At 42.6% G+C, this 23,868-nt stretch overlaps 1 protein-coding gene and 1 pseudogene across 1 annotated transcript in view; both read left to right on the top strand.

The window, feature by feature from the left end:
- Positions 1-7,028: 7,028 nt before the first annotated feature.
- SGCB (sarcoglycan beta) overlaps positions 7,029-23,868 on the top strand; it is a 29,546-nt gene continuing 12,706 nt past the window's right edge. The window contains exons 1-2 of the mRNA XM_065914046.1: positions 7,029-7,128; positions 18,926-19,135. Coding sequence (XP_065770118.1) covers positions 7,090-7,128; positions 18,926-19,135 — 249 coding nt within the window. The 5' untranslated portion in view covers positions 7,029-7,089. The remainder of the gene's footprint in view (positions 7,129-18,925; positions 19,136-23,868) is intronic.
- Positions 21,371-21,789, top strand: LOC136153029 (ATP synthase subunit ATP5MJ, mitochondrial pseudogene; annotated as a pseudogene).

Here is a 23,868-nt window from a genome sequence, read left to right on the forward strand (position 1 = left end):
GGGAGGTGACCTGGGCCACAGCCGCCGCGCCTCATTCGCTGCCCCGCGCGCGGTCTCCCGGCTCCGGCGCGGCCGCCGGGAGCCAGGACAATAAATACCCGGGCGATTATTAACCAAACCTTGACGTGAGCGCGCCGCAGCTGGGGACGCGCGCCGCCCGTTTCCTGGCAACGCCCGCGCCGCCGCCCAGCCCCATCCGAGCGCCCTACCCGCCTGCAGCCCCGCCGCCCGCATCCCTCCTGCCCCCCACCCCCCACGCCCACCCGCCTGCGGGTCCGGGGCCCCGCCGGGACGCGCCATGCCGCTCTTCCTCATGCTACTGATGCTCAGCCTCATGCTGCTGCTGCTGCTGCTGCTGCTGGCCGAAAGCGAGAGCCCCCAAAGTCTGTGAGACTCCGGTTGGGCCGGCGGCTGGAAGACGCCAAGACTCCAGATGGCAGCCGCCCGACCCTGATGGACAGAGAGGCCCCCTCAGTGTGGGGATGCTGGGCAGTCGGAGGCGTCTTGTCTAAGAAAGCAAAGGTTATTCTTTCTAGACGTTTTTGGTTAGGCGGTGAAGAAAGCAGTTGTTTGACTCCTTCCTATATTCTTTCACGTCTCAAGACTTTACTTCTTCCTTTGTAACAACACCTAGGATTTGGTGGGTGCCCATCTAAATAGCTTTTAGCTCCAGGATGTTCACAAATTAAAGTCAATCAGGTTTAAATAAGATTTGGTCTGTTTTTAGAATCATTAACCACTCTAAAGTTATTTAATTATAAATTCTCTAATTAAGATTTCGTGCAAGTTTAGAGCCAGTTTGGCACTATTTCAAAAGGTGTATTAAGCCACAGTGGCAGTCTGGACTACTTAAGAAATGAAACCATTTCAACCATCACTAAGCACTTTCGTACCCTTATTTTCAATGCCGTCAAATGATGTGCAGATTGCAAATCATCCTTATCTTTTTTAAAACAGAGCCAGTGGAAGCAGGACCTCAGCTAATCTGTTAGCTAGTTTAATTCAGTTTCTTTTTTTTCAGGTATTTAGGAATTATGAACATTGAACATGTCCACTGACAGTAAACTTAAGACTTTTTGCCCCCACCCCACTTTTTTCCATTTAATTAGTGGTTTTACTGTCCTCTGATAAAAATGAAAGGCTCATTCTGGAGTCTGTGTTCTTACTATCTTCTGTAGATCACAAAATAAGGACTATAAAAGTCCTCACCACAAGAAAAACTTGTAACTATGTCTGGTGATAGATATTAATTAGACTCATTGTGGTGACTATTTCACATTATATACAAATATTGAATCACTATGTTGTACATAATGTATTATAATTTTAATTATATATCAACAAAAAGAAAAAACAAAGAATATAAAGAGAACACACATTTTATCATAGTGCAATAACAATTGCTAAAGTACAAAAAATAGATATTCATTATTGACTTTCTTTAAAAAATATAAAGAATGAGGAAGGCAATGAAGAAGAATCTTACAGATTTCTTAACTTAATGCACATTTTTATAGGTAACTGGAATCTTTGAACAGTCTGACTTACTTATTAATAAAAACCAAGTTGGAATATTTGCTTAGGGCAAACTAAGGGTTAAATCCTCCTCCTTGCTGTTGCACTTTAATTAACCTCTAGTCCTTGTTTAGATCATCTTGCATGCCTGTATGCTCAGTTGCTTCAGTCCTTTGGGACTCTTATCACCACAGCCTGCCAGGCTCTTCTGTTCATGGGGTTGTCCTGGCAAGAATACTGAATAGTGTTTCCTTTCCCCATTTCCTCCTCCAGGGGATCTTCTCAGCCTAGGGATCAAATGGTGTCTCCTGAGATGGATTCTGAGCCATCTAGGAAGCCCTTATATCATCTTACTATAGTTGCTACTTCACAGTGTTATTAGAGACTAAATAAGATCATTCATGTGAAGTGCAACACAGTGATTGACATGTTTCAGCAAATGCTATAAATTTGCTTCCTAAATGCTATGATTACTATTGCTACAAATGTACAATAGGTCTCAGTACTAATATTAAACAGAGAAGAGTAGGTTGGAAACATATAAAGCACCAATAGGGCTGCTGATTGAGTAAATTATTCAATGGAATGTTTCACAATAGAAATCTCATTATTGAACAGCTAGTATCTAGGAATTATTACTATATAATGTTAAGTGAAAAAAGCAGGTCTCTAAATTATATATATTGTGTTACATTATACAACATGAACCCAAGGCATGATTATGGATGATTTTAATTAGTTCCTTTATACTTTTCCGATTTTTCAAATTTCCACCATGAACACAAACTGCTTTTATGAAAACTTACTCAGAAACAGCTATCCAAAAACTTGACCACCTTCAGAAAAATGTTACTCAAAATATCAATATTTAAGCCAACTCAAAATAGAATATGCTTTGACCAAATGTTCATATTATGCATTTAATAGATATATGGAGTCTTAGGATAGAATGAGTCTGAAATCACTTTAGAATATGCTACCTGACCTTATCTCTACAATACTCAACCATCACAACTAGATTCAAGACCTTTCAGGTTTCCCAGTCATTTCATGCACCCCTTAGTTTCCATAGAGCTCTGGAACATGGTTGTCCATAGCAAGAACTTGATGCTTACTAGTAACAAGCATAACTCTCAAGTACTCAAAGGAAACGTTTTATATACTTATTCATTATTTATCCCCTTAAAACTTCCAAAAGAGAATCTCAGATCGCTTATAGTAAAAAGTTTGTAGAAAACATCTTTGTTGGATTTAGAAAAAAATTAGTGAAAGAAACAAATATGCCCCCAGTTTAAGCCTGTGTACTAATATTGAGCCTTATTTTACATTTATTTTGGGGCTTTATAGCAGTCAAGAAAAAAAAAGGAAAATGGATGGTATGATTATCATTTGATTTTTAAAGTACACATACCAATTCTTTGAATGAAAGCACATTTTTTGGTACCAGTTCTTAAATATGTTTATTCCTTTCCAAAGAGTATAGAATAACAGATGAATGTGTCCTTAATAACCTCCCCTTTGTAAAGAAAATACCGAAACAGTCTTCATGTGACTTTCTTACTCTCGCCTTTGATCAATGCCAATGGGGGTAACACTAGAACACGTGCCATCAAAGAGAGGGCCAAGCAATTGACACCCCATTTCTTTGCTCTCTGGTGATGTTACTTGATACAAGCTTAGAACTTCCATACCTGTAGGAATAAGTAGATATCCTCATAAGTGCCCTTAATGATGATCCCTTCCTTAGCACTTTTGATGGGCGCAGGATGGCAATCAATTTAAGAGAAAGTTAGAGCCTGGAATGCAAACAGTAGATGTTGCTGATTAAAGAACAATCCACATGCTTAAAACTATACGCATGCACTCAACAAGGTTGAGATTCTATTTTTAAAGTATATATATAGGATAAAGGAAGTGTTAAGAGTCCCTCAGAGTGTGACTCTCTGAGACCCCATGGACTGTAGCCCACCAGGCTCCTCTGTCCATGGGATTCTCCAGGCAAGAATACTGGAGTGGGTAGCCATTTCCTTCTCCAGAGAAACTTCCCAACCCAGGGATCAAACCTGAGTCTTCCACACTGCAGGCAGATTCTTTACCGTCTGAGTGACCAGGGAAAAGTGAAAGTGAAAGTCTCTCAGTCATATCTGACTCTGTGACCCCATGAACTATACAGTCCATGAAATTCTCCAAGCCAGAATATTGGAGTGGGTAGCTGTTCCCTTCTCCAGGGTATCTTCCCAACCCAGGGATCAAACCCAGGTCTCCTGCATTGCAGGCAGTTTCTTTACCAGCTGAGCCACAAGGGAAGCCTGAGCTACCAGGTAAGCCATATATATATATATATATATATGAAAGGATATAGATAAGTAAAGGTTCTATTTGAAGAATCTTTTGATGCTCTAATTTTGTTCCTATTTATTTCAGGATATTATCAAGTAGGCATTTATTTGGGAATAAAAGAAAAATCAAATCTTTCTTTTTGGTACACTATCAGATTATCTTAGAGAAGCTGAAAGAATAAATTTGAGACGTGGATACTCTTGTTTTATCTCACACTCTTCCAGTTAGTGGTTTCTCATGACTTTACATAAGTCTTTAATCATTCTGAGCTTCACTTTTCTTCCATCTATATAATGAAAAACATGGACTTGATGAGGTCTAAGATCTCTTGCAGTTCTGACATTAATGTTTTTCCTTTTTTTTTTTTTTTTAACATATTGGTTATGGTTGAGTTTGAGCAAATCTTGCTTGTTGTCTCAATTTCTGGTTCACAATTCAGTTGAGGTCAGGCCTTGATTCTGAGAGCATTAGCCAATCAGCAAAAGTTGAACCTCTTTTACTCTGCAGGCTTGCTGTAATAACTAATAGAGCTAATCTCCAGGAAATAAACACGGGGTTTCTCCAAAGTTGCACTTTTAATAAATTTAAACTCAGCTCAAACTGACAAAATCTTCCTAACTCCCCCACCCCCACAAAGCTCATTACTCTCTTCTTTGTGCTTTGTCTCTCTAACTTTAGAAATGTTGATATTGTTACCCTACTATGTTAAACTTATTTGTCTGCATCCTATATAAGCTTGTGAGTTAAAGAAAACGGCAAAGGTCTATTTAGTTTAATATCCTCAGCACAGCAAGTGGCACATTCTAAGCCCTCTATAAATGTTTGTTAAACTGTTAACAAAAAGAGAAAGAAGTAAAAGAAAGAAGAAAGGAAAGCAAAGAAGGAAAGAAGGCAGGAAGGAGATGATTGGCTGCTTTATATCTGAGGTCATAACCCCATAGAGGTAGAAAAGCAAATTTAATAGCCAGTTGGTTGTTCTTAAAACATCATAATTCTACCACCCAGCCAGGAGCCTTTTTTCCTAGAGAAGTGTAATGAGTCAAACATCTGGATGGAATAGGCTTTCTGAAAGTTCTTACTTTTGTCCACTTTGAATTTTACCTGCATCAGTTAGCGGGAGAGATTTTTAATTAGGATTTTATGAAGCCAACAAAAGAGCAACCAAACCCCTCAGTATAGCAAGAGCTGTGTGTGTTTTCTGATGCTTGTATGTAAGAAGCTTGTATGCAGGGAGCTCCAAGGACATACAGTGGGATCCTCATCATAATTTCCACTGGGGACAGCTGCAAACCCTCAGCAAATGTGGCTAAAGGCATAATCTGTTCTGCTCTAGCCAGCCTTCTTTTTAGGCGCCCCAGTCCTCTTCTGTGTGTGCCATGCTATTCTTATCCTACAGCTGTCCATGTTTCCTTTGGGTCAGGGCCTCTATTACTATTTGAAGAAAATCTTTTCGCTTTTGCTGACCCAATTGCATGTGATTAAATTTAGTTTTTACTGGTGGTGTTGCCAAGGCACTTTGTCTCTATGTATGAGACAGGTTGGCAAAACCAAGGCAGGGCTGCTAGTCTTAGAAACTGGGGTATTACAGATTCTAAGATATTTATTAAGTTTCATTACTGTCTTAAGCATTGGAGATAAAAGGATGAGTAAGATACAGATCTTCCATATAGAGCGCCCCATTTTTTAGATGAGCTTAAGACAGGTAAACAGAATACAATGCAATCTGAAATTCGTGTAGAAGACTAGGAGCAGAATTAAGGAACAGACCAGCTAAAACTGCCCAGGCAGGTAGAAAGGCTCAAAGAGAACATGACATTTGAATGGATTTTTGAAGGATGAATAAGAGTGTGCTTGACAGAGAAAAAGAGAAGGACTTTTCAAGCAGAAGGAAAAGAAGCAAAGCATAGGAAGTAAGGACTAGAGGACTAGAATTAGGGATAGGAATTAAGGATCAGTCAAAAGCCCAGTTATCTGAGTGTATTATTGGGACCACAGCCAGACTATTATCAGAGGCTTACTGCTAACTTCCCAAAGCACTGAGCTGTAACAGTCTCTGCTTGAGATGAAGCTTGTCCTAGAGATACAGGCAGGAGTCAACCTAGAGATGCAAGTCAATTGGGTCCAGCATTTGGAAAGGATTTGCAGAACTTGATGACCAGCTAGGTACTGATCTTAGCCAAAACTAGAGGAGAGATGGGCAAGATTATAAAAGATTTACCAGGTGAGAGCCGAATCTTCTAACTACAATTTCTAGGCAATCCCCTGATGTAAAGTATGCAGAGAGAGAAACATCAGCTCCAGTCATCAAAAAGCAAAACTGACTTAGTTCCTAGAGAAAGAAAAATTTGGCCAGCAGGTCTGTTTGGTGTTCCTGTTGAGTTAGGCAGGCCTGGGGCCACAAGATGCTTAGGAGAAGTTTCAGCTACCTGAGGAATAGTTATCACACCTTGGTCACCACTGCCCTCTCTCTCTCTTTTTTTTTTTTTAAACTAAGAGGATTACTGGATTATATTGACTCCACAGGGAACAAGGAATGTGTACTCGAGTTACTTGTATATCTGAATGCCTTCCTGGTGTGCAGTAAACATCTGTTAAATTGGATTCCCCAGGAGATACATCCACACTATATTCAACCCACCTCCAAAACCACAGGAAAAAAAGCATCAGCCTTCACAGGCCCGCCAAAACTAAGAAGCATCCCCGAAGTGACTGTCCTCTTTAAGGACATTCGATTTTCAAGATTTTAGCTGCCTGTCAGCAACTTGTTAACTTCCGTCCACGTTGTCACCACCTCCTCCGTCGTCCACATTACTCTGCAAATGCGCCCTTCGCATCCAGCCAGGGAGACCCCGACTCGTGAAGCAAGGAGCCCTCGGGATGGTACCAGCACCGCCCCCCACTCCTTGCTGGGGAATGGAGGGGAAGGGAGAGGGGTCCTCTGTATTTTGAGGGCGCCCTTTTGGAAGAATCCAGAGGCGGCCCGAGGTCGAACGGGATCCCCGTGCGCGAGAAAACGCTCCCGGAGGCCACTGCCTGGGCGCCGGGAGCAGCGCAGCTGGCCCCAGGGGCCCCGGGGGGCGGGGTCGGAGATGGGGGCGGGGCCGGAGATGGGGGCGGGGCGAGGAGCGGCGGGCCGCCCCCCCGCCCCCCGCCCCGCCGCCCCTCCAGCGCGCAAGCGCAGGCGCGCGAGTGCGGAGGCGGCCGGGAGGGCGCGGAGCCGGCGGGCGCGGGAAGATGGCGGCGGCGGCGACGGCGACGGCGGCCGCGGAGCAGGTCTGTGAGCCCCGCCGCAGCCGGGGGCTGGAGGGCCGGGGGAGGCCGGGGTCCTGCCGGTGAGGTCCTCCGTAGGACCGGCAGGCGGGGGCCGGGGCGCGAGGGCGGGCTCCGCGGGGCGGGGCTGGGCGGGAGGAGCTGTCCGCAGCCCTGGATGCTGGCGAAGGCCGGGCGGGACCCCGGGCAGGGGCTCCAGGGCGGATAAGGGGGAGCCAGCCGCGGGCTCCCGGCCTGGCCTGGCTGTCCCTCGGCGGGGTCAGGAGGGGCGCTGTCCTGGAGGCCCGGGATGGGGTCGTGGCAGCCGGGAGCCTCCGCCAGGACGTACCGGGGACATGTCCTGCTCCGTGGCCAGCGAAGATGCGGGTAAAAATAGCCCCAGCCAACGAGCCGCCAGCCTCCGCTGATACCAGCCAAGAAACAGTCAGCTGTTGTTGGGTATCAGCTTGCGGCCACTTCTTGTGTGCCGTCCCCCTAGGCTGACAGCCACGTTTCTCCTCCCGCTTTGGTTCTGGAAATTAAGTCACCAGTAAGTATAAGACTGTCTCCTACCCAGTTGGTTTAAAATCATTTTTAATAAATGCTTTATCAAGTATTTCCTAATCTGCATTGTAAACTTGTAACTTAGAATAGCTTAAAAGGCTATTTTCTTCCCAAAAAGCAGGCTATACATTATGCACACATTTACACACACACACACACACACACACACACCTACACCTGTAGTTACTAGAGTGATTTGTTATAATAAAAATAATTTTGATAGTCGCTTCCCCCCGCCTTAATTATTATCTTCCTTAAAAAAGAAACTGTGGTAGGGTAGTTTCTTTGGAAAAGTCTCATTCTTCAGCATTGTTGAAAAAAATAAATGAGCCAAGTAGCCAGCATTCTGTTTTCAGAAAAATCTTGTCTGGAAAGATTTTCTTAAGTAATTAACTGCTTTTAGAGACAGAGTAGGTAGATATCACTGGAACAGTCATGCTGAGCGCCATAAAAAATAAAAGACATGACATCTACCTTCAAAGTTAAAGTTAAACTGCCAGATAAAAGCAGAAAAATCAGCTAAAGATGGTAGGCAAGCTACAGGACCTAACAATAAAATGTAAAGAAATGAGTGAAATTGAAAGGAGACAAAGCTTCTTGAGTTGTTGAGATTGAAATTGTCCCTTGCTTTTGTGATTTCCCTCCTGAATTATCAGCGCCTGTTTTAGAGGGTTCTTTTTTCATCTGCATCACCTGTTGATACTCTTGAAGTTCCACCTAGTTTCTATTCTTGCTTTATACATAGACTGGGCAATCTGATCCATCCCTTATTCTCCACTTCAGAGTTAGGTATTTATGTCTCCAGTTGGAATTTAATTGAATTTTCCACAGGCACCCCAAACTCAGAAATTTTTATTGGTGAATGGTGCGTCATGATCACCATTAAAAGGACTACTACAACCATTCATTCACCTTGCCACAGACTTGGGAGCAGGACTGGCTCAAGGGAGCTCAGAATGGACCCACCTCTGGGTTCATGCTCTGCTCTCCCAGGCTTGGTACTTGAACAGAGAACCTCACGTTTTCTTTTTGCTCTAGACCCCACAAATTATGTATCAGGCCCTACCTGGGGATCATGTTAGATCCCCCTAAGTCACACTCACATCCATCCAATCACTAGGTCCCTTTCATTTCTACCTCTTAAGGCCTCTCCCGAATGTTGATGCGCAGTGTCAAAATTCAGTCAAGCCCTCATTTGAACTGTTAAGGAAGCCTGCTGTTGATATCTCCATCTCTAAACTCATCTATTCCCGTTCAACTCTTTTTGGTTTAATTTTGCTATAATGCAAATCTGTATCACTAACCTATTTTAAATTCCCATTGCCTTCAGAATAGAGTCTCTCATTCTTGATGTGGTACTTATATCTACTCATTTGTTGATCCCTAACCACATCTTGGGGCTTCCCAATGGCTCAGTGGTAAGGAATCTGCCTGCAAAGCAGGAGACCCAGGTTTAATCCCTGGGTGGGGAAGATCCCCTGGAGGAGGGCATGGCAACCCACTCCAGTGTTCTTGCCTGGAGAATCCCATGAACAGAGGAGCCTGGCGGGGTTCAGTCCATAGAGTTGCAAAGAGTCAGACACGACTAAAGTGACTTAGCATACAAGCACAACTACATCGCATTTCTCATTTTGTCCCATTCGTATACTAATCTTCTCCACCATCCATATAAAATTACCATGTTAATTTGTGCAAGATGACCTCTACTCAGTTTCATGATGTTTCCTCTCCCTGGAATGCCTTTCTCTGTACTTTACTTGGCTAACTTCTGTTTGTCCTTCAATGTCCAACTGAAGCCCCAGCTTTTTTGAAGAATCTTCAACTGATGAGCTTACTTGATGAGTCAAAGGGTATTCCTCTTATGCACTCTTTCAGTTTCATTGCTTTACAACTGCACTTGCCATGTTGAACTGTAATTGCTAGTGGCTCCATCTGTCTATTCTGCTGGCCTGTAAGTAAGTGTGTTGAAAGTAGGTGCTGTGCCTTGCACGTCTTGGTAGTCTGGAACATCTGGCACATAGTAACTCATCTGTAAATGGCAAGTGCAAAGAATGAAATATACTGATGTACATGAATTGACAGAGAAAAGTAAAGAATTCATCCCAGGAAGGTAAGATTTGCCCTGTCTCTTATGTAGACCTGTATTCACACTCTGGCTAAGACTTCTAAATTGACCATCTGACATCACTGTCATAACTATACTGGATCTGTGAAAATTAGAAGCAAGCTCGCTTTCCCTAAGATATTCTACTTCCTTTGGCCGAAAAACTACCAAAATACAAATTCAACTCTAAAATGTTTGCAACAACGACGCGCCCTCATAGCCTCTGCACCTCATGTGCATACACAACCTACACGACTTTTTTCAGCAACTTGTTTTGTGTTAAACCTGTTGAATAGATTGAGTGATCTTCTACAAAGCCTTTCTTACCGCTTCAGTTCAGTTCAGTCGCTCTGTCGTGTCCAACTCTGCGACCCCATGAACCGCAGCACACCAGGCCTCCCTATCCTTCACCAGCTCCTGGAGTCCACCCAAACCCATGTCCATTGAGTTGGTGATGCCATCCAACCATCTCATCCTTTGTCATCCCGTTTTCCTCTTGCCCTCAATCTTTCCCAGCATCAGGGTCTTTTCAAATGAGTCAGCTCTTTGCATGAGGTGGCCAAAGTATTGGAGTTTCAGCTTCAACATCAGTCCTTCCAGTGAACACCCAGGACTGATCTCCTTTAGGATGGACTGGTTGGATCTCCTTGCAGTCCAAGGGACTCTCAAGAGTCTTCTCCAACAGCACAGTTCAAAAGCATCAATTCTTCGGTGCTCAGCTTGCTTTCTAGTCCAACTCTCACATCCATACATGACCGCTGGAAAAACCATACCCTTGACTAGACGGACCTTTGTTGACAGAGTAATGTCTCTGCTTTTTAATATGCTGTCTAGGTTGGTCATAACTTTCCTTTCAAGGAGTAAGTGTCTTTTAATTTCATGGCTGCAATCACCATCTTCAGTGATTTTGGAGCATCTATTTCTTCTTTATTGACTATGCCAAAGCCTTTGACTGTGTAGATCACAATAAACTGTGGAAAATTCTGAAAGAGATGGGAATACCAGACCACCTGACCTGCCTCTTGAAAAGCCTGTTTGCAGGTCAGGAAGCATCAGTTAGAACTGGACATGGAACAACAGACTGGTTCCAAATAGGAAAAGGAGTACGTCAAGACTGTATATTGTCACCCTGCTTATTTAACTTACATGCAGAGTACATCATGAGAAACGCTGGGCTGGAGGAAGCACAAGCTGGAATCAAGATTGCCAGGAGAAATATCAATAACCTCAGCTATGCAGATGACACCACCCTTATGGCAGAAAGTGAAGAAGAACTAAAGAGCCTCTTGATGAAAGAGAAAGAGGAGAGTGAAAAAGTTGGCTTAAAGCTCAACATTGAGAAAACTAAGATCATGGCATCCGATCCCATCTCTTCATGGGAAATAGATGGGGAAACGGTGGAAACAGTGTCAGACTTTATTTTCTTGGGCTCCAAAATCACTGCAGATGGTGATTGCAGCCATGAAATTAAAAGACGCTTACTCTTACCACTTGGTGGAGTTTAAAAAATTTTGTTTGCCACATAACCCACAATGATTATCCTTGTCTTTTTCTGTTTTCCATAAGCCCTCAACCAGCCTGCTACCCCTGCAACCACGCTAAGATTCCAGCTGCCCTGTCCGCTCTTTACTGAGAGATAACCTTGCCTTTTACATCCCGAGGAAAAATAGAAATGGTTTCTCTTCCTGGTGTGAACCATTTGAATGAAGTGGGAGCCCACCTTTAAGACTCTCCTGTACATTCACTTTCTTTCCTGTCTCCTGGAGAATCTCATTTCCCTCATTACTCTGCCCTACTCTGAGGTATCTGGTCTTTGTCCTTCTTGGCATGTTTCCCTCTGCCATCAAACATGTGAGTCTTCCTACAAATGGTTGGAGGGAAGGGACAGAAAGACCCTAACAACAAGAACAAGCACAGTTTTCCTCTGACTGTACATAATTCTTTACTTACAGTCTTCTCTCTTAATGAAAATAAATGTACACTTGCTGGCATCTTTTCAGGACTGTTTGTACTTACCAGTTTGCTACCTAGAGTTTGAAAATCACAGAGGCGATTCTTACCATATTGAGTTCAGCAATGCTGCACATCCTTAGTTTTCTTGTATTTCTCATTTTCCATTGTTCCTGCACAAAGTTTTCCAAGAGTACTTCCTTAACTCTGTTCTTTTGCTCTATAAAAGGGGTCCCTGACTTCCGGGACCCAATGCCTGATGATCTGAGGTGTAGCTGATGGAATAATAATAGAAATAAATGCACAATAAATGTAATGCCCTTGAATCATCCCAAAACCATCCCCCTATACCCCAGTCTGTGGAAAAATTGTCTTCCATGATACTGATCCCTGGTGCCACAAAAAAGTTTGGGGACCACTGCTTCATGTTGTTTTCTTACAGTAGACCAATATTAGTCTCATAGATTTAATTTACTGTGAAGCCGAAGACTCTCCAATTCAAATCTCAGGTCCTGACTGACCTAACACCTTGTCCACCCTTCTCATCACCTTCGAGGCGTGTGATGGTCTCTCACTCAGCTCAAAAGCAGTGTATGTAAGAGCCCCCTGCCTCACTCCCCATGTTTAAGTAGTCACCATTCAGTAAACGTGAGTGGCTTCAGATTCACTTAATTCTTCTCTTGAAGTGTATTTTTAATCTCTCCTTTTTCACCCCACCTGTTTTAGGCCCTCAATACCTTGGGTCTCCCTTCCGACAACATCCCAGCAGCCTACTTGCTAATATTCTCCTCTTTCCTGTGTCTCCTGCAAATACTCACACATTTAGTATCCTGAAACATATACCGTTCATATTCAGGGACTTCTGGTGACTCGCAAATCAACAGATATAAAGACTAGACTTTGTTCACAGGTGTCCCCAAACTTCCACAGCCTGTCCTCCTCTGCACCTTGATCCGGCCTGCATTGCCAGATCTGACCCACCTGCTCCTTCTGGCTTCCCTGACACCTCCAAGCCATGCTGTCTCTTCTCCCATGAGCTCCACAGCATGTGTTGTCTGCACTGGTGATCTTGGCATCAGAGCACACAGAATACATTATTGCATTACTAACTATGTGTATGCTAGCTTTGTGTACCCAAATCACGTTTGTAATACCCGGAGGATAAGGATCTTGTCCTGTATTTCTTTTGTATTCCTATGTATGGGGTTAATGTTAAAGCCTAAAGGGCTTAAAAAATGCTTATTTAATAAATTAATTTTCTCAAAACTCAAAAATATGAAAGTTGGGCAGTAAGCATTTCTACTCCTTTTATGTTCATGATATACCAAGTAATCACCTACAATGTCATTCAACCATAGTCAGGGGTTCTCAAATTTTTTGGTCTCAGGTTCTCTTTATACTCTTAAAAATGACTGAGAATCCAAAAGAGAACAAGCTGTGGGTTTGTAGGGGGAAATCTAGAGAAATTAAGTCTGAAGGAATCTCTGACATCTAAAATTATCAAACGCATTCATTTCAGTAAAACATCATTGAGTGCCTTGTTGTTGCTGTTCAGCCACCAAGTTGTGTCTCCCTCTCTCGAGACCCCGTGGACCGCAGCACACCAGGCCTCCCTGTCCTTCACCAACTCCCGGAGTTTACTCAAATTCACGTCCATTCACCTTATCTTCGACAAAGGAGGCAAGGATATACAATGGAAAAAAGACAACCTCTTTAACAAGTGGTGCTGGGAAAACTGGTCAACCACTTGTAAAAGAATGAAACTACAACACTTTCTAACACCATACACAAAAATAAACTCAAAATGGATTAAAGATCTAAATGTAAGGCCAGAAACTATAAAACTCCTAGAGGAGAACATAGGCAAAACACTCTCCAACATAAATCACAGCGGGATCCTCTATGACCCACCTCCCAGAATATTGGAAATAAAAGCAAAAATAAACAAATGGGACCTAATGAAACTTAAAAGCTTTTGCACAACAAAGGAAACTATAAGCAAGGTGAAAAGACAGCCCTCAGATTGGGAGAAAATAATAGCAAACGAAGCAACAGACAAAGGATTAATCTCAAAAATATACAAGCAACTCCTGCAGCTCAATTCCAGAAAAATAAATGACCCAATCAAAAAATGGGCCAAAGAACTAAACAGACATTTCTCCAGAGAAGACATACAGATGGCTAACAAACACATGAAAAGATGCTCAACATCACTCATTATCAGAGAAATGCAAATCAAAACCACAATGAGGTACCATTACACGCCAGTCAGGATGGCTGCTATCCAAAAGTCTACAAACAATAAATGCTGGAGAGGGTGTGGAGAAGAGGGAACCCTCTTACACTGTTGGTGGGAACGCAAACTAGTACAGCCACTATGGAGAACAGTGTGGAGATTTCTTAAAAAACTGGAAATAGAACTGCCATATGACCCAGCAATCCCACTTCTGGGCATACACACTGAGGAAACCAGATCTGAAAGAGACACATGCACCCTCAGTGTTCATCGCAGCACTGTTTATAGTAGCCAGGACATGGAAACAACCTAGATGCCCATCAGCAGATGAATGGATAAGGAAGCTGCGGTACATATACACCATGGAATATTACTCAGCCGTTAAAAAGAATTCATTTGAATCAGTTCTAATGAGATGGACGAAACTGGAGCCCATTATACAGAGTGAAGTAAGCCAGAAAGATAAAGAACGTTACAGCATACTAACATATATACGGAATTTAGAAAGATGGTAACGATAACCCTATATGCAAAACAGAAAAAGAAACACAGAAGTACAGAACAGACTTTTGAACTGCGTGGGAGAAGGTGAGGGTGGGATGTTTCAAAAGAACAGCATGTATATTATTTATGGTGAATCAGATCACTAGCCCAGGTGGGATGCATGAGACGAGTGCTCGGGCCTGGTGCACTGGGAGGACCCAGAGGAGTCGGGTGGAGAGGGAGGTGGGAGGGGGGATCGGGATGGGGAATACGTGTAACTCAATGGCTGATTCGTGTCAATGTATGACAAAACCCACTGAAATGTTGTGAAGTAATTGGCCTCCAACTAATAAAATAAAATTTAAAAAAATAAAAATAAAAAAAATAAAGGCATTTAGGGTAGAAGGAAAGAAATAATTCATTTTGCCAGATGGCGAAGGCTTTGATAAACAGTGTATTTACAAGCTAAATAAATTATGCTACATATTTTGTAAAAAAAAAAAAGAAAGATGGTAATGATAATCCTATATGCAAAACAGAAAAAGAGATACAGATGCATAGAACAGACTTTTGGACTCTGTGGGAGAAGGCGAGGGTGGGATGTTTCGAGAGAACAGCATCGAAACATGTATATTATCTATGGTGAAACATATCACCAGCCCAGGTTGGATGCATGAGACAAGTGCTCGGGCCTGGTGCACTGGGAAGACCCAGAGGGATCAGGTAGAGAGGGAGGTGGGAGGGGGGATCGGGATGGGGAATACATGTAAATCCATGGCTGATTCATGTCAATGTATGACAAAAACCACTACAATATTGTAAAGTAATTAGCCTCCAACTAATAAAAATAAATGGAAAAAAAAAATTCACATCCATTGAGTCGGTAATGCCATCCAGCCATCTCATCCTCTGTTGTCCCCTTCTCTACCCGCCTTCAATCTTTCCCAGCATCAGGGTCTTTTCAAATGAATCAGTTCTTCACTTCAGGTGGCCAGAGTATCGGAGTTTCAGCTTCAGCATCAGTCCTTTCAGTGAATATTCAGGATTCATTTTCTTTAGGAAATGGTTGGATCTCCTTGCAGTCCAAGGGACTCTGAAGAGTCTTCTCCAACACCACCGTTCAAAAGCATCAGTTCTTCGGCACTCAGCTTTCTTTCTGGTCCAACTCTCACATCCATGCATGACCACTGGAAAAACCATAGCCTTGACGAGACGGGCCTTTGTTGGCATAGTAATGTCTCTGCTTTTTAACATGCTGTTTTTTTTTTAACATGTCTTTTAATTTCATGCCTGCAGTCACCATCTGCAGTGATTTTGGAGCCTCCAAAAATAAAGTCTGTCACTGTTTCCACTGTTTACCCATCTATTTGAGCTGAAGTGATGGGACCAGATGCCTTGATCTTAGTTTTCTGAATGTTAAGCTTTAAGCCAACTTTTTCACTCTCCTCTTTCTCTTTCATCAAGAGGCTCTTTAGTTCTTTGCTTTCTGCCATAAGGGTTGTGTCATCTGCATAGCTGAGGTTATTGATATTTCTCCTGGCAATCTTGATTCCAGCATGTGCTTCATCCAGCCCAGCATTTCTCATGATGTACTCTGCATATAAGTTAAATAAGCAGGGTGACAATATACAGCCTTGATGTAATTCTTTCCCTATTTGGAACCAGTCTGTTGTCCCATGTCCAGTTCTAAGTAGGCCAGAATACTGAAGTGGGCAGCCTTTCCCTTCTCCAGGGGATCTTCCCAACCCAGGAATTGAACCCAGGTCTCCTGCATTGCAGGTGGATTCTTCACCAGCTGAGCCAGAAGGAAAGACAGAAAAACCATACCTTTGACTATATGGACCTTTGTCGGTGAAGTGATGGCTCTGCTTTTTAATACGCTGTCTAGGTTTGTCATAGCTTTTCTTCCAAGGAGCAAGCGTCTTTTAATTTCCTGGCTGCTGTCACCACAGTGAGTTTGGAGCCCAAGAAAATAAAATCTGTCACTGTTTCCACTTTTCCCCCATCTATTTGCCATGAAGTGATGGGACCAGATCCCTTCATCTTAGTTTTTTGAATGCTGAATTTTAAGCCACCTTTTTCACTCATCTCTTCAACCCTCATCAAGAGACTCTTTACTTCCTCTTTGCTTTCTGCCATTAGAGTGGCATCACCTGCATCTCTGAGGTGGTTGATATTTTCCCCAGCAGTATCAGCAGCACAGTGGTTGCTTTATGGTAACTTAATGTAGCCAGTGGGCTTCCCCGCTGGCTCCGCCTGTCGGTGCCGGAGACTCGGGTTTGATCCCGGAGTCGGGAACATCCCCTGGAGAAATGGCAATCCACTCCAGTATTCTTGCCTGGGCAGTCTCATGAACAGAGGAGCCTCATGGGCTATAGTTCACAGGATCTCAAAAGAGCTGTACACTACTCAGCGACTGAATAACAAATGTTAATCAGTACGGTTCCTTCATGGTAGCCTAACCTATACACTAGTGAATGAATTGTAAAAAAAACTTTTTATGGCATAAAGTATCACAGTCATATTCATATCCTTTTTAAAAAGCCAGTGATATGGGTTGATTGGCTGATAACCAGTTTCTCCAGTTATGAGACAGAGAGACTGTACATAATATAATTCTTTAAAAACAAGGTTATAAAACAGTAAGGAAATTGTTATTAATTTTATATTAAATATTACTCACCTTATGTACCTACATGTTTTATACATTCACAGCAAATCTTTTTCTTAATTTTTTCAGTATTTCATCTGCAAGTTTTTTTTAATTGTTGAAAATCTCCAAAATTTTTTCCAATATGTTTATTGAAAAAAAATCCACATATAAGTGAATCCATGCTGTTCAAACCCATTTTGTTCAAGGGTCATCTGCACATTCATGAGAGAAGAAGAGTAAAAAAGAAAACAACATCATAGTGGGTTTCTTTTGAAAATTATTTTCACCCTCCAGACACTTGAAGGATTTAGGGACCTTCCCAGCCCATACTTTGAAAACTGCTGGTCTAGGATAATATTAACTTTAGCCAACTGGAATGATAAGTAAAGTGTATTAGCCTTTCTAAATTCTTCTCATGTAAATGAAATATATATATATATATATATATGATTAAGCAGATCTTTATAAATAATTAATAAAAATAGTTCCACTGTAGAGTGTGTCTATCAGCTCTTCCCCAAAATGAGCTGGCTGTTCACTCTACTGACAGTTCAGTTCAGTCACTCAGTCGTGTCCGACTCTTTGTGACCCCATGAATCACAGCACGCCAGGCCTCCCTGTCCATCACAAACTCCTGGAGTTTATTCAAACTCATGTCCATCAAGTCCATCCAGCCATCTCATCCTCTGTCGTCCCCTTCTCCTCCTGTCCCCAATCCCTCCCAGCATCAGGGTCTTTTCCAATGAGTCAGCTCTTCTCATGAGGTGGCCAAAATATTGGAGTTTCAGCTTCAGCATCAGCCCTTCCAATGAACACCCAGGACTCAACTCTTTAGGATGGACTGGTTGGATCTCCTTTTGTCCAAGGGACTCTCAAGAGTCTTCGCCAACACCACAGTTCAAAAGCATCAATTCTTTGGCGCTCAGCTTTCTTCACAGTCCAACTCTCACATCCATACATGACCACTGGAAAAACCATAGCCTTGACCAGACGGATCTTTGTTGGCAAAGTAATGTCTCTGCTTTTTAACATGCTGTCTAGGTTTGTCATAACTTTCCTTCCAAGGAGTAAGCGTCTTTTAATTTCGTGGCAGCAATCACCATCTGCAGTGATTTTGGAGCCCAAGAAAATAAAGTCTGACACTGTTTCCACTGTCTGCCCATCTATTTGCCATGAAGTGATGGGACCAGATGCCATGATCTTATTTTTCTGAATGTTGAGCTTTAAGCCAACTTTTTCACTCTCCTCTTTCACTTTCATCAAGAGGCTTTTTAGTTCCTCTTCACTTTCTGCCATAAGGGTGGTGTCATCTGCATTTCTGAGGTTATTAATATTTCTCCTGGCAATCTTGATTCCAGGTTGGACTATTCAAAGCAGGACTGTTCAAAGTGGAGTCTGTTATCAGACTGTTATCTACAACCCTTCTCAGTACAATCGTGTCCCCACTTGGAGCTTGCAACTCAACATGTGTGTACATGCATGCTAAGTCACTTCAGTTTTGTCCAACTCTTTGCAAGCCTTTGGACTGTAGCCCGCCAGGCTCTGTCCGTGGGGATTCTCCAGACAAGAATGCTAGATAGAGTGGGTTGCCATGCCCTCCTCCAGAGGATCTTTCCAACCCAGGGATCAAACCATGTCTCCTGCATTGGCAGGTGGGTTCTTTGCCACTAGCGTCACCTAGGAAGCCCCAGTGCAACATGACTTGAGGTTTATTAGTAGAAACTGTATCACTAACTAATTTAGCTTTCTTTCCTTAAGAATTTGCGCCTCACAAATAATGCATCCAAAATAGAGGGTATGGCTACTCCATTGCGTTGTGTTTTGTTTTTAGCAAAGTTCCAATGGTCCTGTGAAGAAGTCCATGCGTGAGAAGGCTGTTGAGAGAAGGAATGTCAATAAAGAGCACAACAGTAACTTTAAAGCCGGCTATATTCCAATCGATGAAGATCGCCTCCATAAAACAGGACTGAGAGGGAGAAAGGGCAATTTAGCCATCTGTGTGATTATCCTCCTGTTTATCCTGGCTGTCATCAATTTAATTGTGAGTATTTAGCATGGAGTATTGTTTTCTTAATTAGCATGAGGAATTTTTCTTCTTTTTAGTGGAATCATGGTAAAGAGTCTACCTGCAGTGGGAGACCCAGGTTTAGTCCGTCCCTCAGTTGGGAAGATCCCCTGGAGAAGGAAATGGCAGCCCACTCCAGTGTTCTTGCCTGGAGTTTTCCATGGACAGAGGAGCCTGGCAGGCTACAGTCCATGGGGTTGCCAGGAGTCAGACACGACTCGTTTTTTGGCATGTAGCTTTACTGTACTTTGCCTTTACTGCATGTTTTACAGAGTGAAGGTTTGTGGCAGCCTTGTCCCAGGCATGCCTGTTAGTGCCGTTTTTCCAGCATCATCTGCTCACTTCAGTCTCCTTGTCACAGCTCAGGAATTTTCACTATATCTCAGAGTTTTTCTCACTATTTTATTTCTTATGGTGTTCTCTGACCAGTGATCTTTAATATTACCATTGTAATTGTGTGGGGTTCCCACTATCCACATCCATAAAAGATGGTAAATTTAATTGATAAATGTTGTTTGCATTCTGATTGCTCCATCCACTAACCCTTCCCCCTTTCACTCTTTCTCTCCCTCTACTCGAAGTGAAGTGAAGTCACTCAGTCATGTCCGACTCCTGTCAGGCCCCTCTGTCCATGGGATCTCCCAGGCAAGAGTACTGGAGTGGGCTGCCATTTCCTTCTCCAGGGGACCTTCCCGACTCAGGGGTCTCACCTGGGTCTCCTGCACTGCAGGCAAACTCCTTACTGGCTGAACCATTCCCTGAGAGGCCATTCCCATGGCCTCTTAAGTGTTCAAGTGAAAGGCGGAGTTGCAGGTATCTCTCAGTTTAAATCAAAAGTTAGATATGACTAAGCTTAGTGAGGAAGGTACATGACAAGCTGAGATCAGCTGAAAGCTTGGTCTCTTATGCCAAACACTTAGACAAGTTGTGAATGCAAAGAAAAGCTCCTTAAAGGCAATTGAAGGTCCTGCTCTAGGGAATTCCTTGGTGTTTCAGTGGTTAGGATTTGACCCTTTGACTGGCAACGTGCCCAGTTCAATCCCTGGTCAAGAAATGAAGATCTCACAAGCTGTGCAGCACAACGACGACAAAAAACTTAATTCCTTTTCTAGAGAACACATGAATGGTGAGAAAACAAAACAGTTTTTTTGCTGATACAGAAAGAGTTTTACTTGTCTGGGTGGAAGATCAAACCAGCCACAAAACTCCCTTAATTCAAAGCCAAATCCAGAGTAACCAACAGCCTTCAATTCTATGAAGGCTGAGAGAGGTGAGGAAGCTGCAGAAGTTTGAAGCTAATGGATGTCGGTTCATGGCGTTGAAGAAAAAAGGCTCTCCATCACATGAAAGTACAAGGTGAAATAACCTGTGCTGATACAGAAGCTGCAACTAGTTATCCAGAAGACCTAGCTAAGATCATTACTGGAGGTGACTTCCCTAAATGACAAATTATCAATGCAGACAAAACAGCCTTGTATGGAAGAAGATGCCATCTAAGACTTTTGTAGCTAGAGAGGCGAAGCCAATGCGTGGCGTCAAAGCCTCAGAGGACAGGCTGATTCTCCTGTCAGGGGCTGAGACAGCCAGTGGCTCTAAGTTGCATCCCGCACTTATTTGCCATTTGGAGAATCCTAGGGCCCTAAGAATTATGCTAAATCTTCTGTGTCTGGGCTCTATAAGTGGAACAACCGAGTCTGGATAACTGCACACTTGTTTACAACATAATTTACTGAATATTTTAAGCCCACTGTTGAGATTTGCTGCTCAGGAAAAAAAAAAAAAGCTCCTTTCAAAATGTTACTGCTCACTGACGATGCCCCAGTCACCCGAGAGCTCTGATAGAATGCACAGTGTGGTTGGTAGTGTGGATGTGGTGCTGTTTTCATGCCGGTAACGCAACAGCCAGTATGCAGCCCATCGATGAAGCAGTAATTTTGACTTCCAGGTCTTATTAGGAAATACATTTTTTTATTTAAAAAAAAACATTTTTTAAGGATAACAGCTACCATAGATAGTGAGTCCTCTGATGGATCTGGGCAAAGTAAGTTGAAAAGCCTTTGGAAAGAATTCATTATTCCAGATGCCATCAAGAACAATGGGGGTTTATGGGAAGAGGTCAAAATATCAATGTAAACAGGAGTTTGAAAGAAGTTGATTGCAGTCCTTACGATTGACTTTCAGGGGTTCAAGACTTCAGTGGATCAAGTAACTATAGACGTGGTAGAAATATCAAGATGATTAGAAGTAGAGCCTGAAGATGTGATAAATTACTACCATCCCCCTGATAAAGGATAAGGAGTTGCTTCTTACAGATGAGCAAAGGAAGTGGTTTCTTGAGATGAAATCTCCTTCCTGAGGGAGATGCTATGAAGATTATGGACATGACAATAAAGAATTTAGACTTTATTTAAAGGATTTAAATTTAGTTGATAAAGCAGTGGCAGGTCCTGCACAGAGATGCCTCAAAGCCTTGTTAAGAATGTTTGGATCTCCATGAAGCCCTACTGTACCCACGTTTACCTGGAGATTTGGGTAGGCATGGCTTCATCATTTATAAAATCAGGAGTGCTGATAAAAGAGGTAAAGCCTTGAAAGCTTCCAGTCCTGCACCTGCTCGTGGTCATCATTAACCAGCTTTACTTGAGTGGGACGTAGGTCTGACTGTGTTGTGGGAACACGGGACGTTGTGTATGCTTGTAGCAGTGCTGCTGCCCTCGGGCATGAATAAATGTGCCTGTGAGGACCTATCCCCCGCCACACACACAAAATAATAAAAGCAGTAGCAGGATTTGAGAGGGTTGACTCCAATTTTGAAAGAAGTCCTACTGTAGGTAAAATGCTATCAAACAGCTGTGTGTACTACAGAGACATCATGAAAGGAAGAGTCAGTGCAGCAAACTTCATTATCATTTTATTTTTAAAATTGCCGCAGCCACCCCAGGCCTTCAGCAACCACCACCCCGATCTGTCAGCAGCCATGAATGTCAAGGCAAGACCCTCCACCAGCCAAGAGTTTATACTCACTAAAGGCTCAGGTGATAGCATTTTTTTTTGGCAAAAAAGTACTTTTTAATTAAGGTATGTACATTTTTTTTGGCCTCACTTCATGGCTTGCAGGATCTTAGTTCCCTGACTAGAGATCAAACGCAGATCCTCAGTAGTGAGAGTGCTGGGTCCTAACTTCTGGACCACCAGGTGTACCAACAGGATCCCTGAAAGTTGTTTTTTTAGACATAATGTTGTTGCATGCTTAATAGACTACAATATAGTGTAACCTTAAGTTTTGTGTGCACTTGGAAGCCAAAAAAGTTTGTGTGACTTGCTTTATTACAATATTCACTTTATTGCTATTATCTGGAACCAAACCCACAATATCTATGAAGTATGCCTATATATGTTTTATCTCTTACTGAATTTTAATGAATACTTTATGAAAACCTAGTGTGCTAATATTGCCATCGTCAACTTAAAAAATAGTCACAACCTAAAAGTTGAGAATTATGTTTTATTCTGCAGGTATTTTTAGGACTTCAGACCTGGCAGACAGCATATCAACTGACCCTGAGAGAACTGCTCTGAGGAGGTTAGGGTCCAAGCCAGGTTATATAGAAGTTTTGCAACAAAGGGCAGGTAGTCTGAACATCAAAAGATTATAGTTAATTAAAGGAAACTAGATATCCCAGGTTAAAGAATTTGTCACTTTTCTGTGCATGGGGAGATCCAAGAATCTGAGTTTACTGGAATCATTGCTTTCACATGCCTCTCAGCTCTCTGGGGCCCGTGTCCTGTGTTTTCCACATCCTGAGCGTCCCTGGAGCTCACCATAGGGGTTGGTTGCAGTCTGATAGCCGGTATTCTCCATCCTAAGTGTCCTTAGGGCTCATCAGCTCACACTGAAGGGTTGCAATTGCTGATGACTGTGACATCCTTGTTTCCTGATACAGCAGGAAGTACTTCATTTTTCACCATGTACTAATTTTACTTAGAAAAAAATGTTTATAGACTCTTTCCTTTAAACAGCTTAACTTTTAAAAGATTAGCATCAACTCAACAGAAGAGACCTTTCCCAAGAGATTTTATTGCCTTCATCTCTCGTAAAAATACACTCCTTCATGTTTTCTTTCAACTTTTCCCAAATTTACTTTTGCTTCCTCAGCTTAAAAATTGTGAACCTTGGATGCAGTAAAAGGTTACCTTTTGCAGTCCTGAATCTTTATTGTTGAAGAATGAAAGGACCTGAGGTAGACTAGTTTACACCAAGGTTTGAGGAGTTGGTGTATTACCCTTTCCAAAGATAATTGCTTTCTTAAAGAAGGAGACTTTTTAAATGAATCTTTATTTGTTCATTTATTTGACTGTGTCAGGTCTCAGTTGTGGCACATGGGTTTAGTTGCTCAGTGACACGTGGCATCTTAGTTCCTTGGCCAGGGATCGAACTCATGTCCCCTGCATTGCAAGGCACATTCTTAACCACTGGACCACCAGGGAAGCCCCTTAAAGACGAAGACTCTTAACCCAAGGCTGACACTACCTGAGAGTTCAGCGTGACATCCTCTGGCCTGTGTGTGGATAAACGTTTTCAGAGTGATTACTGGTGTCCCTAACACTGATCATGAACATGGATGTAGCAGTTCCAAAGTGGTTCCGTTCACTGTATTCTTTACTTCTAACACTCTTAAGTTAGTCCTTGTATTTTATGTACATCCAAA

This window comes from Muntiacus reevesi, chromosome 22 (genome assembly GCF_963930625.1).
Source record: "Muntiacus reevesi chromosome 22, mMunRee1.1, whole genome shotgun sequence".
Taxonomy (NCBI): domain Eukaryota; kingdom Metazoa; phylum Chordata; class Mammalia; order Artiodactyla; family Cervidae; genus Muntiacus; species Muntiacus reevesi.